This window comes from Lepidochelys kempii, chromosome 1 (genome assembly GCF_965140285.1).
Source record: "Lepidochelys kempii isolate rLepKem1 chromosome 1, rLepKem1.hap1, whole genome shotgun sequence".
Lineage (NCBI taxonomy): Eukaryota > Metazoa > Chordata > Testudines > Cheloniidae > Lepidochelys > Lepidochelys kempii.
The window spans coordinates 212,628,906-212,647,974 of NC_136380.1; the positions used below are offsets into that span (position 1 = coordinate 212,628,906).

Sequence of the window (19,069 nt, forward strand, 5' to 3'; positions counted from 1 at the left end):
ATTGGAAGGGGCTGGGAAGCAGGATTAAGAGGCCTGACAAATCTCGGGGAGTGGGGGGAAGAGAAAATCCAGGAATAGAAAGAAAGCAGAAAGGGTATGAAATATGGGCCTTCCATAAGCAGCAATAGGACAGAAAACTAACACCTCCATCCCTTGAAAACACAGAGGGAAAGATAATGAGATGCTGATTTTAAGAGTGGGAGAGTTGCTGTTTTCCCCCCAACAGCCCTGTCTAGTGAATTCATCCTCCCCCGTTACCTCATTGCCACATTCCCTGGTGAGTGAGCTCAGCTGTTCACATAGCCTCTCTCCTTTTATGGTCAAACAGCTTCGCTTGGGCGAGGCCTTTTTGCTAGATGTTAGGGAAGTCCTTAGGCCTGGTAACTCTACCTAGAGCCACTCCTCTTCCTCCCCCCTCCCCTTTTTGGCAGACATGAGACTGAAGCAAGTCCGGAGTGGAGCGCAGGGGGCGGAGAGAGCAGGACGCTCAGCTACGGGGTGGAAGGAGTGAAGCTGGGCTTGTGTTCCAGCAGCACTAGAGACTTTACAAGCAGCAGCAGCAAACTTTTAGTCCAAGGGACGCCACCCTTCTCTTCCTGAACTTCTCTCCGAAGGTGAGTCCTCTCCCCCACGCTCCCCTTGGAGAAGAGCTTGTCCTGGGGGAAGCTCTTGCCTCTTAGTTTTATTGTAGCTTTATGCTCCGAAACTAAATGCATGTATGTTCATCAGGGAACCCCACCCCCCAATTTCCTACCACACCCACTGCGGATGAGAGGCTGAACTTGCTGTTGTGTTTTGTGGTTTATGCTGGTTGCACAGCTTGGGACCGTATTTAGCGTTAAATTTATGGGTTTGACGTGTCTGTGTCCCCGACTTATTTTCCGTGGGAGCCTCAAATTTTTGAAAGCCTGACAAACTACTTGCCAACTTTTAGCTGGGTACGTTCCTCCCCTCCCCATCAAAATGAAATATTTTCCAAGTCGCCTCCTTTCCTTTGTAAAGGTTTAGCAATGGGGGGAGGGGGGAGGAGAAGGGGCTCCGCTGGCTGGTTTGAGTTGAGACATTCTTCTAGTGTGTGTGAGACCCGCTCTAGAGCCTTTTCCAGATGTGCTTAGGTGGGGAAAGAACCCGTAACACTTTTGGGAACTGCTTCATTTCTCCTCTGCCTTCCTGGGCGGGGATCTGAAGATACTTGTGCCTGCAAATTTGTGACTGCCTGGAGTCTGAAATATGTTTGCATGTTCCTTTCCTGCTGTGCAGAGAGGAAGACCGGGGGGCGGTATTTAGTTATGTGTTTGTTACAGATTGACTCCAGGCCTGGCTCGTAGCTTTGAAAGTTCCCCTTTCCCCGGTCCGATTCTTGACTACAATTTACATGCAGGGTTTAGTGACTGGAATGAATTTACTGGTGGGGGAAGGGAAGTGGGGGTCACTGGGCAAAAGAATGGGGGTGGTGGTTGAACAGGGAAACACCAGCTGCTTGAAAAATAAATGACTTTGTTGCTGGGGCTCTGTAACTTTTTTTTGCCAACCAAGCAAACTTTGCAGGATTAACCAGAGTTTGAAGGGGTGGAAATGCATGTGGCTCTTTGTTTAATTAAAAACAAAACAAAATCCTTCAGTTTTTGGGTTTTTTGTAAATCAGCTTGATTCTTTCACTTCATATTTTTAATAGCACATCCCCTTTCTCCACTTTCCATTTGGAGGAGGCCTGTGACTCTGTGGGTGCAGTTGCCAGAGTTACTGCATTGTGGCAATTCTAAAACATTACCCCTCCTCCCACCCAATACTCCCTGCTTGGTCTGAATTGATATCCTACATAACAGGGGTTCTCAAACTTCATTGCACTGTGACCCCCTTCTGACATCAAAAATTACTACACGACCTCAGGATGGGGAGACTGAAGCCTGAGCCCACCTGAGTTTCAAAACCCAAGGGCTTCAGCCCTAGGCATGGGACTTATAACCTGAGCCCTACCACCCAGGGCTAAAGCCCTCAGGCTGCAGCTTCAGCCCTGTGTGCTTTGGCTTGGGCTTTGGCCCGGGCCCCAGCAAGTCTAAGCCAGCCCTGGCGACCCCATAAAAATAGGGTCACGAACCGCTGCTTCATAGGGAAGGAATAATTTTGGAGGATGTTAGGGTGGGTCTCTCTTTCCATGTTCCCTTCCCTACTTGAGAGTGGGATGCACTGGAGACTGGCCCATGGAGGCAGAAGCCTAAGACAGAGTTGGTTAGTTTCCCTTCCCAGAGTTGGTGGGTCACTGAGTAGGTATGGTTTAGGTCAGGGGTCTACAGCACTTGCATAGAAAACAGAGCAGTCTGTGATGCCTTAAAATGGGTTGCTTTCATGTAACCAGTGCAACTATGGCCAGTGAAAGGATCTAAATCTCAATTTCTGCCCCTAATCAGTAGAGACAGGTCATACATAGCCCTTGCTTGAGGCTTTGGTGTCATTAGCCTCTACGGCTACATGGATCTGTGGCTACATCTTCTCATTGATGTAGATGTCAGGAAATATCTTTCTTTGGGGGAGGTCTGATAACTAATTTAGGCTCAGGCTTGCCTAGTGACACACCCTCAGTACTTTTTGTTTTTTTGGTATGCTTGAGTAACAGGACCCTGTTAATGCACATTTCATAATCGGGGAGCTGCAAGTCAGGATTGATGGATACCAGTAGAACTGTGGCGGAACCATAGCATGGATAGGGGGAGGAGAGGAAGGCCAGTCCCTGACATCTCCGTTTTCCCTTCCCTCTAGGCTATAGGGTGGCTGATGGACAAACAGAAGATATGCCTTCATGCTGTTTTTTAAGCAGAACTTGGGACAGACAGGGGCAGCTGTAGGAGGGAGGCTGCTGTGAGGAGAGAGAGGCTTTGGGCTAGAGAGAGTATATGGGGAAAAGGACTGCTCTGGGGTCAGGGAGATGGGAACAGCTGCTGGTAATGAAACTAAGGTATCTGCATGAAGCAGCAGATGTCCCACAATCCATCTCTATAAAGACCAGCCCCATTATAGAGTATGATCATGAGGTGACTAGGATGTCATCTTCAAGTGCCGACAAGGGGAGAGGATTTTTCATGTCGGAGGACACTTTAAACTAGCCCGTAAAGGCATAACAAGACCCAGTGGCTGGTAATTAACCATTGGAACAGTTTACCAGAGTACACAGTGTATTCACCATCACTTGGTGTCTTTAAATGAAGACTGGATATCTTTCAAAATGATATGCCTGATATCTCAAGTGGAAATTAGTTAGAAGCAGAATCACTGGGTGAGAGTCTATGATCTGTTATGCGGAAGGTCCCAATAATGATGGTGTCATAAATATAAAGGGAAGGGTAAACATCTTTAAATCCCTCTTGGCCAAAGGAAAAACTTTCACCTGTAAAGGGTTAAGAAGCTAAGATAACCTTGCTGGCACCTGACCAAAATTACCAATGAGGAGACAAGATACTTTCAAAGCTGGCGGGGGGGGGGGACAAAGGGTTAGCTCTGTCTGTGTTGCTTTTGCTGGGACCATAGCAGGAATGCAGGTCAGAACTCCTGTAAAAAGTCAGTAAGCAATCTAGTTAGATATGCGTTAGATTCTGTTTTGTTTAAATGGCTGATAAAATAAGTTGTGCTGAATGGAATGTATATTCCTGTTTTTGTGTCTTTTTGTAACTTAAGGTTTTGCCTAGAGGGATTCTCTGTTTTGAATCTGATTACCTTGTAAGGTATTTACCATCCTGATTTTACAGAGGTGATTCTTTTACTTTTTCTTCAATTAAAATTCTTCTTTTAAGAACCTGGTTGTTGTTTCATTGTTCTTAAGATCCAAGGGTTTAGGTCTGTGCTCACCTATGCAAATTGGCGAGGATTTTTATCAATCCTTCCCCAGGAAAGGGGGTGTAGGGTTTGGGAGGATTTTCGGGGTAAAGACTTTTCCAAGTGGGCTCTTTCCCTGTTATATTTGTTAAATGCTTGGTGGCAGCAATAAGGTCCAGGGTCAAAAGGTAAAATAGTTTGTACCTTGGAAGTTTTAACCTAAGCTGGTAAAAATAAGCTTAGGGGGTTTTTCATGCAGGTCCGCACATCTGTACCCTAGAGTTCAGAGGGGGGAAGGAACCTTGACAGATGGTAAGGCCCCTTCTGGGCTTAACATTGGGTAATCTACTCCCCAGCACCCTTATGGATGGTTGATATGCCCAGTGCCTGACCTTGGGGGGGAAAAATAAGGTCTTGTGGTTTCAGACACTTAGGGCTTGTCTACATTGGCACTTTACAGCACTGCAACTTTCTTGCTCGGGGTAGTGCTTTAACATTGCCAGTATAGATTTGCCCTTAGTCAATGCTGATGATTCTTCTTCCCTCCCTGACCCTCAGCTGGATGTAAGTATGATATAGGGGGAGAGGGAGGGCTGGTGAGGATTGGTTCCAATATAACAACTAACTCAAATACAGTATCTGAGGTATCAGTACCCCACAACTTCGAGAACTTGTATGGGTAAGTGGCCCACGTATGTCTCCTCAGTGATAGCAGCACTGTGGAATAGCTGCAGGAGGACGTCCTGTTGTTACAGCAGCCCATCATCATCCATGCTGACAGTGCAGCAGCAGGCACTGTAGAAGAATGTTGTTCAAAACAAACTAAGTCCAAATGCTGGCATACTTGCCTCTCTACCATTGGGAGCATTACTGTGTGCGGTCAGCATGATAAACTTAGTGCCTCTCTGGCCTGGATACCAGCATGGGGAGAAATCTTAGACATCTGGGCTCTTATCAGGAGATTGTCAATAGCTCCTGGCTGTTGTGAGTTTGGAAACATCCTGAGGGCAACATGAGTGGTGGTTTGGGGGGTGGGGGGAGGATGAGGCAGGAGATGGGGAGTGTTTCAGGGAGTTCCAAGTTCGCCACATACAAGCCTTAGAGAACTTGCTTTTCAGGACATGGCTGGGCCCTGATCCTGGGAGTGGAAATATGCAGCTTGCTGTACTCTAGCTAGACCAGGGATTCTCAAACTAGGGGTCGGGACCCTTCAGGGGGGTTGCGAGGTATCAACCTTGCTGGGAACCCTGCTTTGCCTCTGGCATTTATAATGGTGTTAAATCTATAAAAGTATTTTTAATTTATAAGAGGGGGGTTGCACTTGGAAGCTTGCTATGTGAAAGGGGTCACCAGTACAAAAGTTTGAGAACCACTGAGCTAGACCCTAGGAAGACACCATTGGTAGGATGGACCTGTGAGCACATTCTGCGGCAAACAGGAAAGTGCTGCGTGCTGTGCTATGCTGCACCCTGAGGCCAGGCCATGGATGGGCTGGCTTTAGGGCAGCATCTATACCAGAGGTGGGCAAACTATGGCCCGTGGAACCCTTCTGCATGGCCCCTGAGCTCCTAGCCCGGGAGGCTAGTCCCCGGCCCCTCCCCTGCTGTTCCCCCCTCCCCTGCAGCCTCTGCCCCAAGCCACTGGCACAATGCTCTGGGCGGCCGGGCAGCGCAGTTGCAGAGCCACGGCCTGACCCGGTGCTCTGGGTGGCGCGGCTGTAGCGCCGCAAGCCACCGGCCTCCAGGCAGCACGGTAAGGGGGGAGTGGGGGTTGGATAGAGGGCAGGGGAGTTTGGGGGGTGTGGATAGGGGTTGTGGCCGACAAGGGCAGGGAACAGGGGGGTTGGATGGGGCAGAAGTTCTGGGGGGGCAGTCAGGAATGGGGGGGTTGGATGGGGTGGCAGGGGGCAGTCAGGGGTGGGGTGTCCGGGGGCAGTCAGGGAGCAGGGGGGTTTGATGGGGCAGGAGTCCTGGGGGAGCCGTTGGAGTGGGGGGAGAAGGGGGGGTCTGATAGGAGGCAGGGGCCAGGCCATACCTGGCTGTTTGGGGAGACACAGCCTCCCCTAACCGGCCCTCTATACAATTTTGGAAACCCAATGTGGCCCTCAGGCCAAAAAGTTTGCTCGCTCCTGCTCTATACAGCAGGGGCTGGGAGGGAATGACTCTAGGAATGTGTTAGTGAGGCTGGCTGGATCCAGGAGCTGCTTCCTGCAGGAAGGGGCGGGGGCAGGGCAGGCAGCCGTTGCGGCCATTGAGGATGCTGTAGGAGCTCTTGCTTATTGCTACAATGATAGGAAGGGACAGCAAGACAGAAATGACAGCAAGACAAAGGGCTTGGCTGGGGAATGTGTGACCTTATGGAATCGCCCAGGCTTCCCTTTGTTCTGCTTGTGCTGCAGCTGTCGGAGCTTCCCCCCGACCAGAGAGGGCTGAGGGTCTACAGGTAAAAGGATGGGGGTGGGGTTGTGAGGAGAGGATTGGGAGAGGTGGACAGACAGAGTTGGAGGGGATGCAGTGGTGACACACCCTCCTGAAGCCCCGAGCTTATGGGTGGTAGTGTGATGTGAGATGCTAAAGCTGCCTCTTGGGGGGGGGGGGGGGCTCCAGTGTGGGGATCTGAGCCATCTGCAGAAGGCTGGCTTCTCGAGCAGTTCTCTTCTGCATTGATCCCAGCTTTGTCCTTCTCTCAGTTTATAATTACTGCCTCCCCCCCCCGACCCCTCCATGTTTGTTAATCCCATTCAGCAAAGGGCTGAAGGTGGAGAGAGTTTATTGGTGCTTTGGCCAGTTGTTCCTCCCCTGCATCCCAGGGAGAAGCACTTGTTAAGGGTTTGCCTCTGGGTTAGACAGTATTTCTTACTTCAAAACATATGTCTCCCAGTCCTGGGGGCATCCAAGCTCTACTCATGTCCCTCAAATCTCACTCAGGTGCACCCACCCTCCAATTCTGTTTCCTGCTATGCCTTTCTCCAGATTTGTTTTCCCTTGCAGGGTCATGTCTGATCTCATGTCTGTGTCTCCACTCTCCTCCTGGCCCCCAGGTGCTGAGCAGCCAGCAGCAAGATGGCATCATCTGGTAGCCCGGGGACTCGCATGACTTCCACAGTCAGCATCAATATTTCCACCCCAACTTTCTACAACCCGCAGAAGAAGTTTGCACCAGTGGTTGCCCCTAAGCCCAAAATGAACCCATTCAAGGCTGGGGGTGCTGTACCTGGGAGTGCCTCAGATCTGCCACTGCCCCAGCCTTCTGGGGCTGGTGCCCAATGTGCTCGGATAGGGAAAGTGGGGGAGATCCCACCAGCTGCAGCACCTTTGCTTGCTGAAGGTATGTGATATCCATAACTTATTACTTGCTCCATCTGTGGGAGCTTATGTGCATTCCTGCGTTCTCAGTGCATATGGTCTGTGCCTGGTCTAAACAATGAATAAGCAACTTGCTACGAAGAATAGATGGGTGCTCACACTGGGAGGGTGGCAGGACTCCAGAGCGAGCTACAAAGGGGTGTGTGTGTTGGGGGGGGGGGAGGGGGAAACAGGAGGAAACTATTCTGATCACTTTGATCTAGGCATGCATAGCATCTTCCTCCCCAAGAGGAAAGGGGGCGGAGAGATTCTGGTCTCTCACCAGAGTCTGTAGGAATACCATAAATATCAGTGTAGGGGGCAGTTATATTGCAGGGAAGAATCCCCCAGCTTGGCTCACTGTGGGATGGCTCACACTGTCTTCCATATCTGTGATTCATCCCTTACCTCACTCTGTAGCTTGTCTCAGATTGTGAAAGCTCTTCCCCTTTGGTCTCACTCACTTCCTGCCATTTCACCATTGTGCATACCCTGCCTGAGTGGCTGGAGTAGTTGCGGGGACAGATGGGAGCTGCCATAAACAGGAAGTGAGACGTAGCAGTTTGCCTCCCTGGGTTTTGTTTTCTCTTGTGGGGGGTGTGTGGTATTTTTTGTTGTTGTTGTTCTTTGTGTTTTCTGGGCAGGGTTCTGGTGCAAATATAGCTTTTACTTTAGCTTTTGATCCCTGTTGGGGCCCTTTTCACTCCCCTAAGACCACCTGGTGATTTAGCCCCCATGCTAGACCTGGCCAGCACAAGCCACTAGGAGTATCCTTACTACCCACATTCTCCTTCTTGACATCTCTGTATATCACCACAGTGTCACTGGGTTTGTCTCGACTAGGATAGGTGGTGTGATGTTAGCCACCATCTTCTAAAAGGTAGTGTAGACAAGATAATGTCAACTTTAATGTTCGCTAGCTGGCCAAGTTAGTCTAGCAGGCAGCCTAACTGATGTTCTAACACCATCTTTAATTCCTGGTTAAGACACACAGCCACAGAGGAGATAGGTGGTAATGGGAAAACTTGCTGTGTGTGGCCCCCCCCTCCATTTTTTGGCAGTGTATCTGCATTGACTTCAGTGCTGTTCCCGACCGTACTCCACTGGTAAAATGAGAGCAGGATTAGGCCCCCACTAGCTTTTCATTGGTAGTCAGAATGAGGAACTGAGATAAGGAACTTTTTCTCTTGCCTTCTGAGTTTCTTCTGTTAATTTGCCCTACTGAAATGCTCAGTCCCTGTTCCTGAATTCAGCCCTCTGTGGCTTCGGTATCTCTTCAGGTATATGCAAGTTGTGTGCTGCAGCCAGCTCAGAATGTCTGTGGAGATGATGGCTTGCAGTGTGTGGTCTGTCATTGCAGTAAAAGACACTGACTACATTGGGAAACATTAGGTTGGTAGCAGCCTATCCTGTAGCTGCTCTTCATCCGGCTTTAGGAAGCTGTGGTGTTGTCCAGTTGTGAATACTAAGTAGGAGTAGAATGGGGCAGTTGCTTAATGGGAGGATAAGAAAATTGGGGATGTGCTTTCTTCCTTCTGAGTAAGTAGTGATCTCAATGCCCCACGGTGGTGCTTTGCTGCATGGAGGTGACTGGATAGATGGTGGTTGAGCTGTTGTCTATATCCGATGCTACTTCATTGGGTTATGTTCCTGATGCAGTACTATAGCCCTGGGCTCGGGCTGTGGGGAGGGAAGAACTTGAACAGAATATTGTATTTTTTTTTTAAAGGGTGGTACATGCTGGGAAACTCAAGGTTACATTTTTAAAGTAGACCTGCAAAACGTGGTGAAAAATGAGCTTTGTACACTTTCTTTGTTACTTTATAGGGGATAAAGGAGGCCTGAAATGCTTTCCCTCTGGGGAAAAAATGGAAGGTTTTTTGTTGTTTGTTTTTTTTCTCCCTCTTCTCTCCCTCCGTGCTTATTTCTTTTGTCTGGGAATTCAGGCCCTGTCTAGCTTAGGAGACTCTGGTGACTAGTGTCACAATTTTCACTAGTTCTCTAAACAGCAAAACCTGAGCAGGAAGGGGACTTTTAATTGGACTGGTTAAAACTTTCTTAAACACTACTCTAACTTCAGTGAAGATGGGTGCTCACTATATATATTCTTATCTATCCATTTCTCTGCTGTGGAGTCCTATTTCAGTGTGTTCAAAATTCTGCACAAACATGAAGATTGGATAGACTTGAATCCTTAGTACTGCTTTGTGAGGTAGCTGTTCTCCCCATTTTACTGAGGAGGAAACTGATGCTGAAAGGTAAAATGACTTTCATAATAGGCAACGTGGCTTTATTTATTAATCTCTGAACTGGGAGTCAAGAGACCTTTGTGTTCCCATTTCTGCCATGGGCACACTTGGACAAGGCACTGCTTCAGACCCTTTTTCCCCAGCTGGGAAACAGGGATATCCACTCCGTGGACTGTGAAACTCCCTTTTTCTGGAGTCTGGCTGTTTGTAAATCACATAGTGAGTCCTTGGAAAGGAGCTGTATAAATCCAAAGGTGCCTTGTTAGGGCCCACCTATTGTGACAAGGCTGGGACTAGATCTTGTGTATTGCTGGCTTCCAGCTTTCTCTTTGGCCACTAGATGTCTGTGTTCCTGTCCAAACAAGATGGCTGCTTGAAAATGGCAGGGTGATTATAAAACACCCAATACTCTCCAGACCTTAAGAGTCTGGAGAGGATTGGGCTCCACCTAACGAAGAGAGGGGAGAGCATCTTCGCAAGCAGGCTGGCTAACCTAGTGAGGAGAGGGCTTTAAACTAGGTTCACCGGGGGAAGGAGACCAAAGCCCTGAGGTAAGTGGGATACCAGGAGGGAGCAAGAGCGCGCATGAGGGGAGGGCTCCTGCCTCATACTAAGAAAGCAGGACAAACAGCAAGTTATCTCAAGTGCCTATACACAAATGCAAGAAGCCTGGGAAACAAGCAGGGAGAACTGGAAGTCCTGGCAGAGTCAAGGAATTATGATGTGATTGGCATAACGGAGACTTGGTGGGATAACTCGCGTGACTGGAGTACTGTCGTGGATGGATATAAACTGTTCAGGAAGGACAGGCAGGGCAGAAAAGGTGGGGGAGTTGCACCGTATGTAAGAACAGTATGACTGCTCAGAGCTCTGGTATGAAACTGCAGAAAAACCTGTGTGTCTGGATTAAGTTTAGAAGTGTGAGCAACAAGGGTGACGTCGTGGTGGGAGTCTGCTATAGACCACCAAGTCAGGGGGATGAGCTGGACAAGGCTTTCTTCTGGCATCTAACAGAAGTTACTAGATCACAGGCCCTGGTTCTCATGGGAGACTTCAATCACCCTGATATCTCCTGGGAGAGCAATACAGCAGTGCACAGACAATCCAGGAAGTTTTTGGAAAATGTAGGGGACAATTTCCTGGTGCAAGTGCTGGAGGAACCAACTAGGGGCAGAGCTCTTCTTGACCTGCTGCTCACAAACAGGGAAGAATTAGTAGGGGAAGCAAAAGTGGATGGAAACCTGGGAGGCAGTGACCATGAGATGGTCGAGGTCAGGATCCTGACACAGGGAAGAAAGGAGAGCAGCAGAATATGGACCCTGGACTTCAGAAGCAGACTTTGACTCCCTCAGGAAACTGATGGGCAGGATCCCCTGGGAGAATAACATGAGGGGGAAAGGAGTCCAGGAGAGCTGGCTGTATTTTAAAGAATCCTTATTGAGGTTACAGGAACAAACCATCCCGATGTGTAGAAAGAATAGTAAATATGGCAGGCGACCAGCTTGGCTTAACAGTGAAATCCTTGCTGATCTTAAACACAAAAATGACTCTTACAAGAAGTGGAAGATTGGACAAATGACCAGCGCGGAATATACAAATATTGCTCAGGCATACAGGAGAGAAATCAGGAAGGCCAAATGACACTTGGAGTTGCAGCTAGCAAGAGATGTGAAGGGTTTCTACAGGTATGTTAGCAACAAGAAGAAAGTCAAGGAAAGTGTGGGCCCCTTACTGAATGAGGGAGGCAACCTAGTGACAGAGGATGTGGAAAAAGCTAATGTACTCAATGCTTTTTTGCTTCTGTCTTCACGAACAAGGTCAGCTCCCAGACTGCTGCACTGGGCACCACAGCATGGGGAGGAGGTGACCAGCCCTCTGTGGAGAGAAAAGTGGTTTGGGACAATTTAGAAAAGCTGGACGAGCACAAGTCCACGGGACCGGATGCTCTGCATCTGAGGGTGCTAAAGGAGTTGGCGGATGTGATTGCAGAGCCATTGGCCATTATCTTTGAAAACTCATGGTGATCGGGGGAGGTCCCAGACCACTGGAAAAAGGCTAATGCATTGCCTATCCTGAAAAAAGGAAGGAGGAGGATATGGGGAGCTACAGGCCAGTCAGCCTCACCTGAGTCCCTGGAAAAATCATGGAGCAGATCCTCAAGGGATCAATTCTGAAGCACTTGAAGGAGAGGAAAGTGGTCAGGAACACTCAGCATGGATTTGCCAAGGACAGGTTAGTCAGGAATGACTTAATTGCCTTCTATGATGAGATAACTGGCTCTGTGGATGAGAAAGCAGTGAATGCGCTATTCCTTGACTTTAGCAAAGCTTTTGACACAATCTCCCACAGTATTCTTGCCAGCAAGTTAAAGTAGTATGGGCTGGATGAATGGACTATAAGGTGGATAGAAAGCTGGCTAGATCGTCGGGCTCAACGGGTATTGATCAATGGCTCCATGTCTAGTTGGCAGCTGGTATCAAGTGGAGTGCCCCAAGGGTCGGTCCTGGGACCGGTTTTGTTCAATATCTTCATTAATTGTCTGGAAGATGGCGTGGATTGCACCCTCAGCAAGTTTTCAGATGACACTAAACTGGGAGGAGTTGTAGATATGCTGGAGGGTAGGGATAGGATACAGAGGGCCCTAGACAAATTAGAGGATTGGGCCAAAAGAAATCTGAGGTTCAAAAAGGACAAGTGCAGTGTTCTGAACTTAGGACGGAAGAATCCCATGCACTGCTGCAGACTAGGGACTGAATGGCTCGGCAGCAGTTCTGCGGAAAAGGACGTAAGGGTTACAGTGGGTGAGAAGCTGGATATGAGTCAACAGTGTGCCCTTGTTGCCAATAAGGCTAATGGCATTTTGGGCTGTATAAGTAGGGGCATTGCCAGCAGATTGAGGGACATGATCATTCCCCTCTGTTCGACATTGGTGAGGCCTCATCTGGAGTACTGTGTCCAGTTTTGCACCCCACACTCCAATTTTTCCACATCCTTCTTGTAAAGAGTCCAATGGAGGGCAACAAAAGTAATTAGGGGCCTGGAGCACATGACTTATGAGGAGAGGCTGAGGGAACTGGGATTATTTCTTCTGCGGAAGAGAAGAATGAAGGGGGATTTGATAGCTGCTTTCAACTACCTGAAGAGGGGGGAGGGGTTCCAAAGAGGATGGATCTAGACTGTTCTCAATGGTAGCAGATGACAGAACAAGGAGTAATGGTCTCAAGGTGCAGTGGGGGAGGTTTAGGTTGGACATTAGGAAAAACGTTTTCACTAGGAGGGTGGTGAAGCACTGGAATGGGTTACCTAGGGAGGTGGTGGAATCACCTTCCTTAGAGGTTTTCAAGGTCAGGCTTGACAAAGCCCTGGCTGGGATGATTTAGTTTGGGAATGGCCCTGCTTTGAGCAGGGGGGTGGACTAAATGACCTCCTGAAGTCCCTTTCAATCCTGATATTCTAGGAAGCTTTTTTCACGTAACTTCCCTGTCTATAAATTTCCTCTCTGATTCACTCAAACTTGCAACAAAAGTCTAAGGGCAAGAGGCCAAAGACAGACTTCATGCAGATTGGTTTTGTGAATTTTGAAGCTTAATTGTGGAGAGACACTGCCTTTGTGTTATGGAGAGAGAGTAAAGAAAAAATACCATGTTAATGTGGAAACTAAATACAAAATCAAGTAATGCAGTGTTAACTGTATCAACTTCTGTGGCCTGTTTTTATAGAGGAGGTCAGACTAGATGATTTGATGGTCTCTTCTGGCCTTAAAGTCTATGAAACTCAGCCATGCTGCACAGACAGACTCAACTAGTAGTACACAAAAAACACTAGTAGTATAATGTTAAATGGGAAGAGAAAATGCTGCTTCTATGCAACATGGCAAGTAAATATTGCTATAAGAATTCTTTCATATCTACTATTTAGGATTAAGATCAAGCTAGTGTAGGTGCAGTAACTAACCAATTAATCTTTTATGAATAATGGTATGAAGCCATTTTGGTGGCTAATTCATAATCTGTCCTGGTACTACACCTACCATCCTGGCAGATCTTGGTTCCATTTTGCAAACTGCTTTGTGGTGTTTGAGCAACTATTTTCTTTTTGCATTCAATCTTCCAGCATTATCTTTCCTTCTCCAGTTGAAACAGCTAAATGGACTTTGCTTGAACTTTCCATTCAGTTGCGGGGGCGGTGTGTGCACGCATGCAGAAACCAAGGTTTGAAAATTCCATTTGCTGGTGGCAAGCAGGAAGCTTTCCCTGAGTTGGGGGTCAAATTGCAGGTTCGGGGTGAAGGTGGTGGTACTTTCTCATGCTCTAGCTACAAAAATAAGCTCTGCCCTCTTGAGGAGAAAATGAGATGGTTCTAGCAATAGACTATGCAGATGTTCAGAATATGATCACGTGTTCCACTGGGCTTTCTGTACCTGGCTCCTTCCATGAGCTCTTCTGGGTGCAGTGGGTCCCGCTCCTTGAACAGGGAGGGGAAAAAACAAATGGTATCTACTAACTTGTGGTGCCAAAATGAGCTTGTCACTCAGAGTAGATCCTTTTGTTTTTTACATACTTTGAGCAGTGAAAGAGCTAACAGTGACAGTTAACTTCAATACCGATTGATACTTTAACAGATGCTTAGATCAGGGTTGGCCAACCTGAGGCTGAAAAGGAGCCAGAATTTTGGCAATGTTCATTGCCATAGAGCCACAGTAATACATCAGCAGCCCCTAATCAGCACCTCCCGATTAACTGTTTCATGGCAAGCAGGAGCCTTTGGGATGGTAGAAGGGAGAAGCAAGGGCACTGCAGATTCAGGGGTGGAGTGGGGGCAGGGTCTGTGGCAGAGCCAGGCGTTGAGCAGTGAGCACCCCCCAGCCCATTGGAAAGTTGGTGCCTGTAGCTCCAGCCCTGGAGTCGGTGCCTATACAAGGAGCTGCATGTGGTTCCGGAGCCACAGGTTGGCCACCCCTGGCTTAGGTGAATGGGCAGTGCCCACATCCCTGAGTTCTTGTTTTGGGCTCTCTGTAAACTCGAGCAGACCATGCTGCTATGGTTATGTTTGTATCACATCTTCATGGTTTTCTTTGCAACCATAACAGTTAAACTTTTTTTTTTTAAATGAAGGCAGAAATTTGGAGAATGAGAGCGGCTTGAGAGCAAGTCTGCATAACACCAAATTCACGAAAAGAGAAAAGGAGTACTTGTGGCACCTTAGAGACTAACATTTATTTGAACATAAGCTTCCGTGAGCTACAGCTCACTTCATCGGATGCATTCAGTGGAAATTCAGTGAGCTGTAGCTCACAGAAGCTTATGCTCAAATAAATGTTAGTCTCTAAGGTGCCACAAGTACTCCTTTTCTTTTTGCGAATACAGACTAACACGGCTGTTACTCTGAAACCAAATTCACGGTGCACCTTGGCTAAAAGGAAATCTTAAGAAAAGGTGTATCCTATCCCTTGTAGTTTTGAAGAGAACCTCTCAAATGTGATCCAGCATATTGCTGATGGTTGAGTCTAACTTCCCCAAGCAGCAGCAAGTCAAAACCAACAAGGCTAGAAAGTTTCGCTTCTGCTCAGAGTTCTGTATCCAGCAGTGGAATGGACAATAATCAGGTCAATTTCATGCTGCTAGTCAGGGGTAACTATAAGCAGCAATAGACACAGTGGATTTCGGGTAAGGGATATAATAGTGGATGCCTTCCCTTTCCTAGCAGGAGCCAGAAGCCTTTGTAGCTTTGGGTTGAGGGGAGGAGAGAATGCAAGGAGAGTTCTATTCTCTTGTAGAAGGTGGGGAGGAGAAGAGGGTACAGGTTTATCTGAGCTCTGCTGGCTTGAGGACATCTGCCTCATAAGAACCTCAACAACTGGAGGGGAATGGAGTTTTTCACCAGAGCACGATCCCTGGACTTATGGGTCCCTTCCTCTTTCTTCTCTACCTCTGTCAAGAAGGTGTCTGGTAAGTTTCTCAAGGCCTTGTGGAGACCAGGCATGGAAAACTTTAACCCCAAAGTCAATGTTTCTTTCAGCTACCAGAAAAAGAATAGCGGCCTACAACAGCACCCTAGTGTCTGGTTTGTGTGATGGGCCAGATAGAGAGCCACTGCATTAGGCTATCTTTCCAGACTACTGTACCCCTTTCAGGAGTCTGATTTGTCTTGTGTACCCCCAAGTTTCACCTCACTTAAACTGCCTGCTTAACAAAATGACACAAATATAAGAGTCATAGCACACTAGTACTGAAAAATTGCTTGCTTTCTAATTTTTACCATATGATTAGAAAATCAACTGGAATATAAATATTATGCTGAAGTGTAAGTACATAGAGCAGTATAAACAACTCATTGTATGAAATTTTAGTTTGTACTGACTTTGCTATTGCTTTTTATGTAGCCTGTTGTAAAACTAGGCAAATATCTAGAGGAGTTGATGTACTCCCTGGAAGACTTCTGCATACGCCCAGGGGTACATGTAGCTAGGGTTGACAATCACTGGTCTAATGCACCGGTTCCCAAACCTGTCATCCATGTGTACTTGCTGGCAGGTTATATGGTCATATCTGCTTGGACTTGATCTATTTAGCTTTCTAGGCTCTTCATTGCAAAAAGCCTGGGTGCTTGAAAAGGTACTGGAAAATGAGGAATAGGCACTCTAACCTGTCCTAATGGAAGCTGCTATGTAGGAGTAAGAGAGGAAATGGGAAGCCACCTGCTAGTGGGAGAGGATCAGGCACTGGAGAAGCATGTGCAGGAGAATGAGGAGAGAGGACAAAATGGCTGGGAAGGGAGATATTTAAATAAGGGCAAACATGCATGGTGGTATATGCACACCCCTTCCCCTGCCAGGGTGGATAGTGGGTGTGTGGACACTGCGGTTACTGTCTACCTGACTGTCTCATACCTCACCACATAGAGGTCCAAGAGCCAGAGTGAAAGCAGCAGCCCTTGGGTTCAGGGTCGCATGGCCTAGCAGCCATTATCCAAGGGGCTGCTACCAGGGGTGTGGCAGCCCAGGTAGGGGGGCCTGGGCCCACCCAACTCCACCAGACCCCAACCCAGGGCTCTATCAGTGGCAAAGTGGACCACCACTGGGTCAGTGGGGAATCCCAACGAAACATGCTGACCTCACACAGGTGGGGATATCACTTGCTCACCCTCCTTGAGTCACTTTCTGCCATGCTTTCTGAAGCTGTAGTCCATAGGCTATCAGGGTCTTTGGGCTCTTCAGCACAGGTAAATCCCTGGGGCTTCATTGGTCACAGATATCCAGTCTGGTTCTTGAGATCTCTAGCTCCTGCAAGCAAGGGCTGTGATGGCTTCCCAGTTAGAGACTCCACCAAGGTCCTCCCTCTCCATCAGTCAGTCCAGACTGGGCTGCTCCCTTTTATACTGGCATAGCACTTGGATCATTCTTCTGCCCATAGTGTGGTGTTAATCCCTTCTGGCCCAGTGTGGGGTATGCACACCCCATCACAGTGTGCAGGAGATCAGACTGGATGATCACAGTTTGTCCCTTCTGACCTTAGTCTGCATCTAAAATACATTAAATGCTATGGTAACTCTCCAAGGTGCACAATTGCTGTTTGTCTTCTATGCACTGGCAAATGTGTTGGGGAATAGTCTGTGTGATGCCAAGCTCGTGAGGGTTGTGGTCCCTGTGGGATGAGAGTTAGAGACCCCATAGTTTCACAGTTCTTGTGTCTCTGGTCTGACAAGCTCTTGGATCTTCTGTCTGAGTGTTGCTGGAGAAGCATGGTCAAAACCTGTCCTTTTTTTCTTTTCCTTGTTCTTACCTGCAGAACTTCCACTGCCACCTCCGCCCCCTCCAGGAGAGGAGACAGTCATCTCCCCAACCAGTGCTTTCCCCCCGCCCCCACCGCCATTCGAAGAGCCCTTCCCCCCAGCCCCAGAAGAGGTTTTTCCTTCTCCCCCTCCCCCCATGGCTGACGAGGGGCTTGTGACTGGGGTACCTGCCCCACAGGTAAGTATAGCCATGGCTAGTCTGGGGTTCTTTTCTTAGGTGGGCCACTCTAGTTCCCTCTGTTCTGAACACATACAGGCACTTGGCAGGGCTGTGTGGCCTTGAGTCAACACTTCTGCACGCACACCTCAGCACTGGGAAGATGCTGGGAGCAGAGAAGCTCTCACTTCAGGCACCTCCTCAGTGTTTTCAGAGTGCTTTGTTCCTGGGGAGGTCACTACTGTGGCACCATCTGTCTGGGCCTGCATTCTGTACTGCCCACAGTGCTCCCACAGCATGCACCTAACCCCCACCGTCACCTCCAGCTTGCCTCTCAACCAAAATGAGTTGTAGGATTATGCTATGATCCAAGACTCACAGCATTCTATTGCAGCAGAGGACTGTGGGGTTGGATAGGGATGACCCCAGGTTTGCAGCTGTTCCTGATAGGGGTGAGTCACGTAACATGTCCTATTGCTCCTTCCTCCCCCATTGGTTGATGACACAGGTGCGTGGGAAGATGAATAGCATTGATCTGGAGATTGATTCACTGTCCTCAATGCTGGATGACATGGAGAAGAATGACCCCTTCAAATCCCGGGTGGAGCTGCCCTCTAGGGTACATTGCGCTCTCTGGATGGATCATGTTGAAGGGAAGGGGTGGTAGGCTGGTTTCACTAGGGGTGAGGTGGGGTCAGAAGGGATGGCTGAATGGGGATATTGTGGGGGTGGGGGAAGGGGTAGCTGGAGCTGTTCCTGAAGTAGGAAATGAATAGATAAACCATAGGGAGAGGGAGCATAGCTGGAAGGGGGGAAAACAGTCCTGCAACTGAGATGTCAGGGATGTTTAGTGGATTGAAGGGTTAGCCAGATAGATGAGGTGGGATGTGGAGTCAGGGAGAAGAAAGAAGGGCAGCTCTAGCCTTCCCTCAGTCTGTGGGAGTGGATGAGCTCAGTGTGTGTCTGAGGTTGGGGATTGCCTCAAGCAGTGATGCAGACTCTCCAAGGACCTTATACTGAAGTGCATTAACACTCCTTGCAAAGCATGGTGGATTATCACTTCATAATACTGATTGGCTGTCTGTTCTCCCTATCTGTTCTCCTTGCAGGTGTCTCCAGGATCCACAGCTCCCCTGGAAACACCTCCTGCCCCGAAAGGCCATATAGAAATCATGGCTGTGCCTAAAGATCCCCTAGCTCCTGCTTCTTTCCCCCCTAAGTTCACCCCAAAACCCAGTGGAGGCTTCATGCCAAAACCATCTGAAGTGGATGTGGTCCCTGCACCAGCACCTTGGGCAGCCCCACTGCAACGTAGAGACCCCACAGCAACGCAGTCCAAAGCACCAGCCCCATCTGCGCACCTTCTTACCTCAGGCCAGCCTGCCCCCAAATTTACTCCATCCCCGGTTGCCAGCTCCCCCAAATTTGGATCCAAACCAGCTGCCAGTGCTTCTGGGGTCCCCACAAACTCCATGAGATTTACTGCCCCACCCCCTGCTCAGACCCGATTCACAGCCCCTTCAGCTATGGGCTTGGCCCCAAGGCCCCAGCCTCCCAGTTTCACCTATGCCCAGCAGCGGGAGAGACCTCAGGTGCAGGAGAAGCCATGTCCCACAGGACAGCCTGCTGCCCCACAGGACATGGTAAGGAGCAGAGCCACACTTCAGATAGCTTGTGACAGGGAGTGTGTCGGGGAGGGGGAGAAACAGCGTTCCCTCCAA

General features: G+C 48.7%; 1 protein-coding gene across 5 annotated transcripts in view; it reads left to right on the forward strand.

Annotated features, from left to right (window-relative positions):
* Nucleotides 1-406: 406 nt before the first annotated feature.
* The window catches only part of ZYX (zyxin), a 33,776-nt gene continuing 15,113 nt past the window's right edge, over nt 407-19,069 (forward strand). For 2 of the 5 annotated variants that reach the window (XM_073312575.2, XM_073312565.2), the window contains exons 1-5: nt 407-614; nt 6,848-7,134; nt 17,188-17,369; nt 17,857-17,967; nt 18,458-18,991. In XM_073312575.2, the coding sequence (XP_073168676.1) occupies nt 6,870-7,134; nt 17,188-17,369; nt 17,857-17,967; nt 18,458-18,991 (1,092 nt within the window). In that variant the 5' untranslated portion in view covers nt 407-614; nt 6,848-6,869. Of the gene's footprint in view, nt 615-6,029; nt 6,250-6,847; nt 7,135-17,187; nt 17,370-17,856; nt 17,968-18,457; nt 18,992-19,069 lie in introns of those variants that run through there. The other 3 variants (XM_073312539.2, XM_073312557.2, XM_073312546.1) reach the window with 2 other exon arrangements.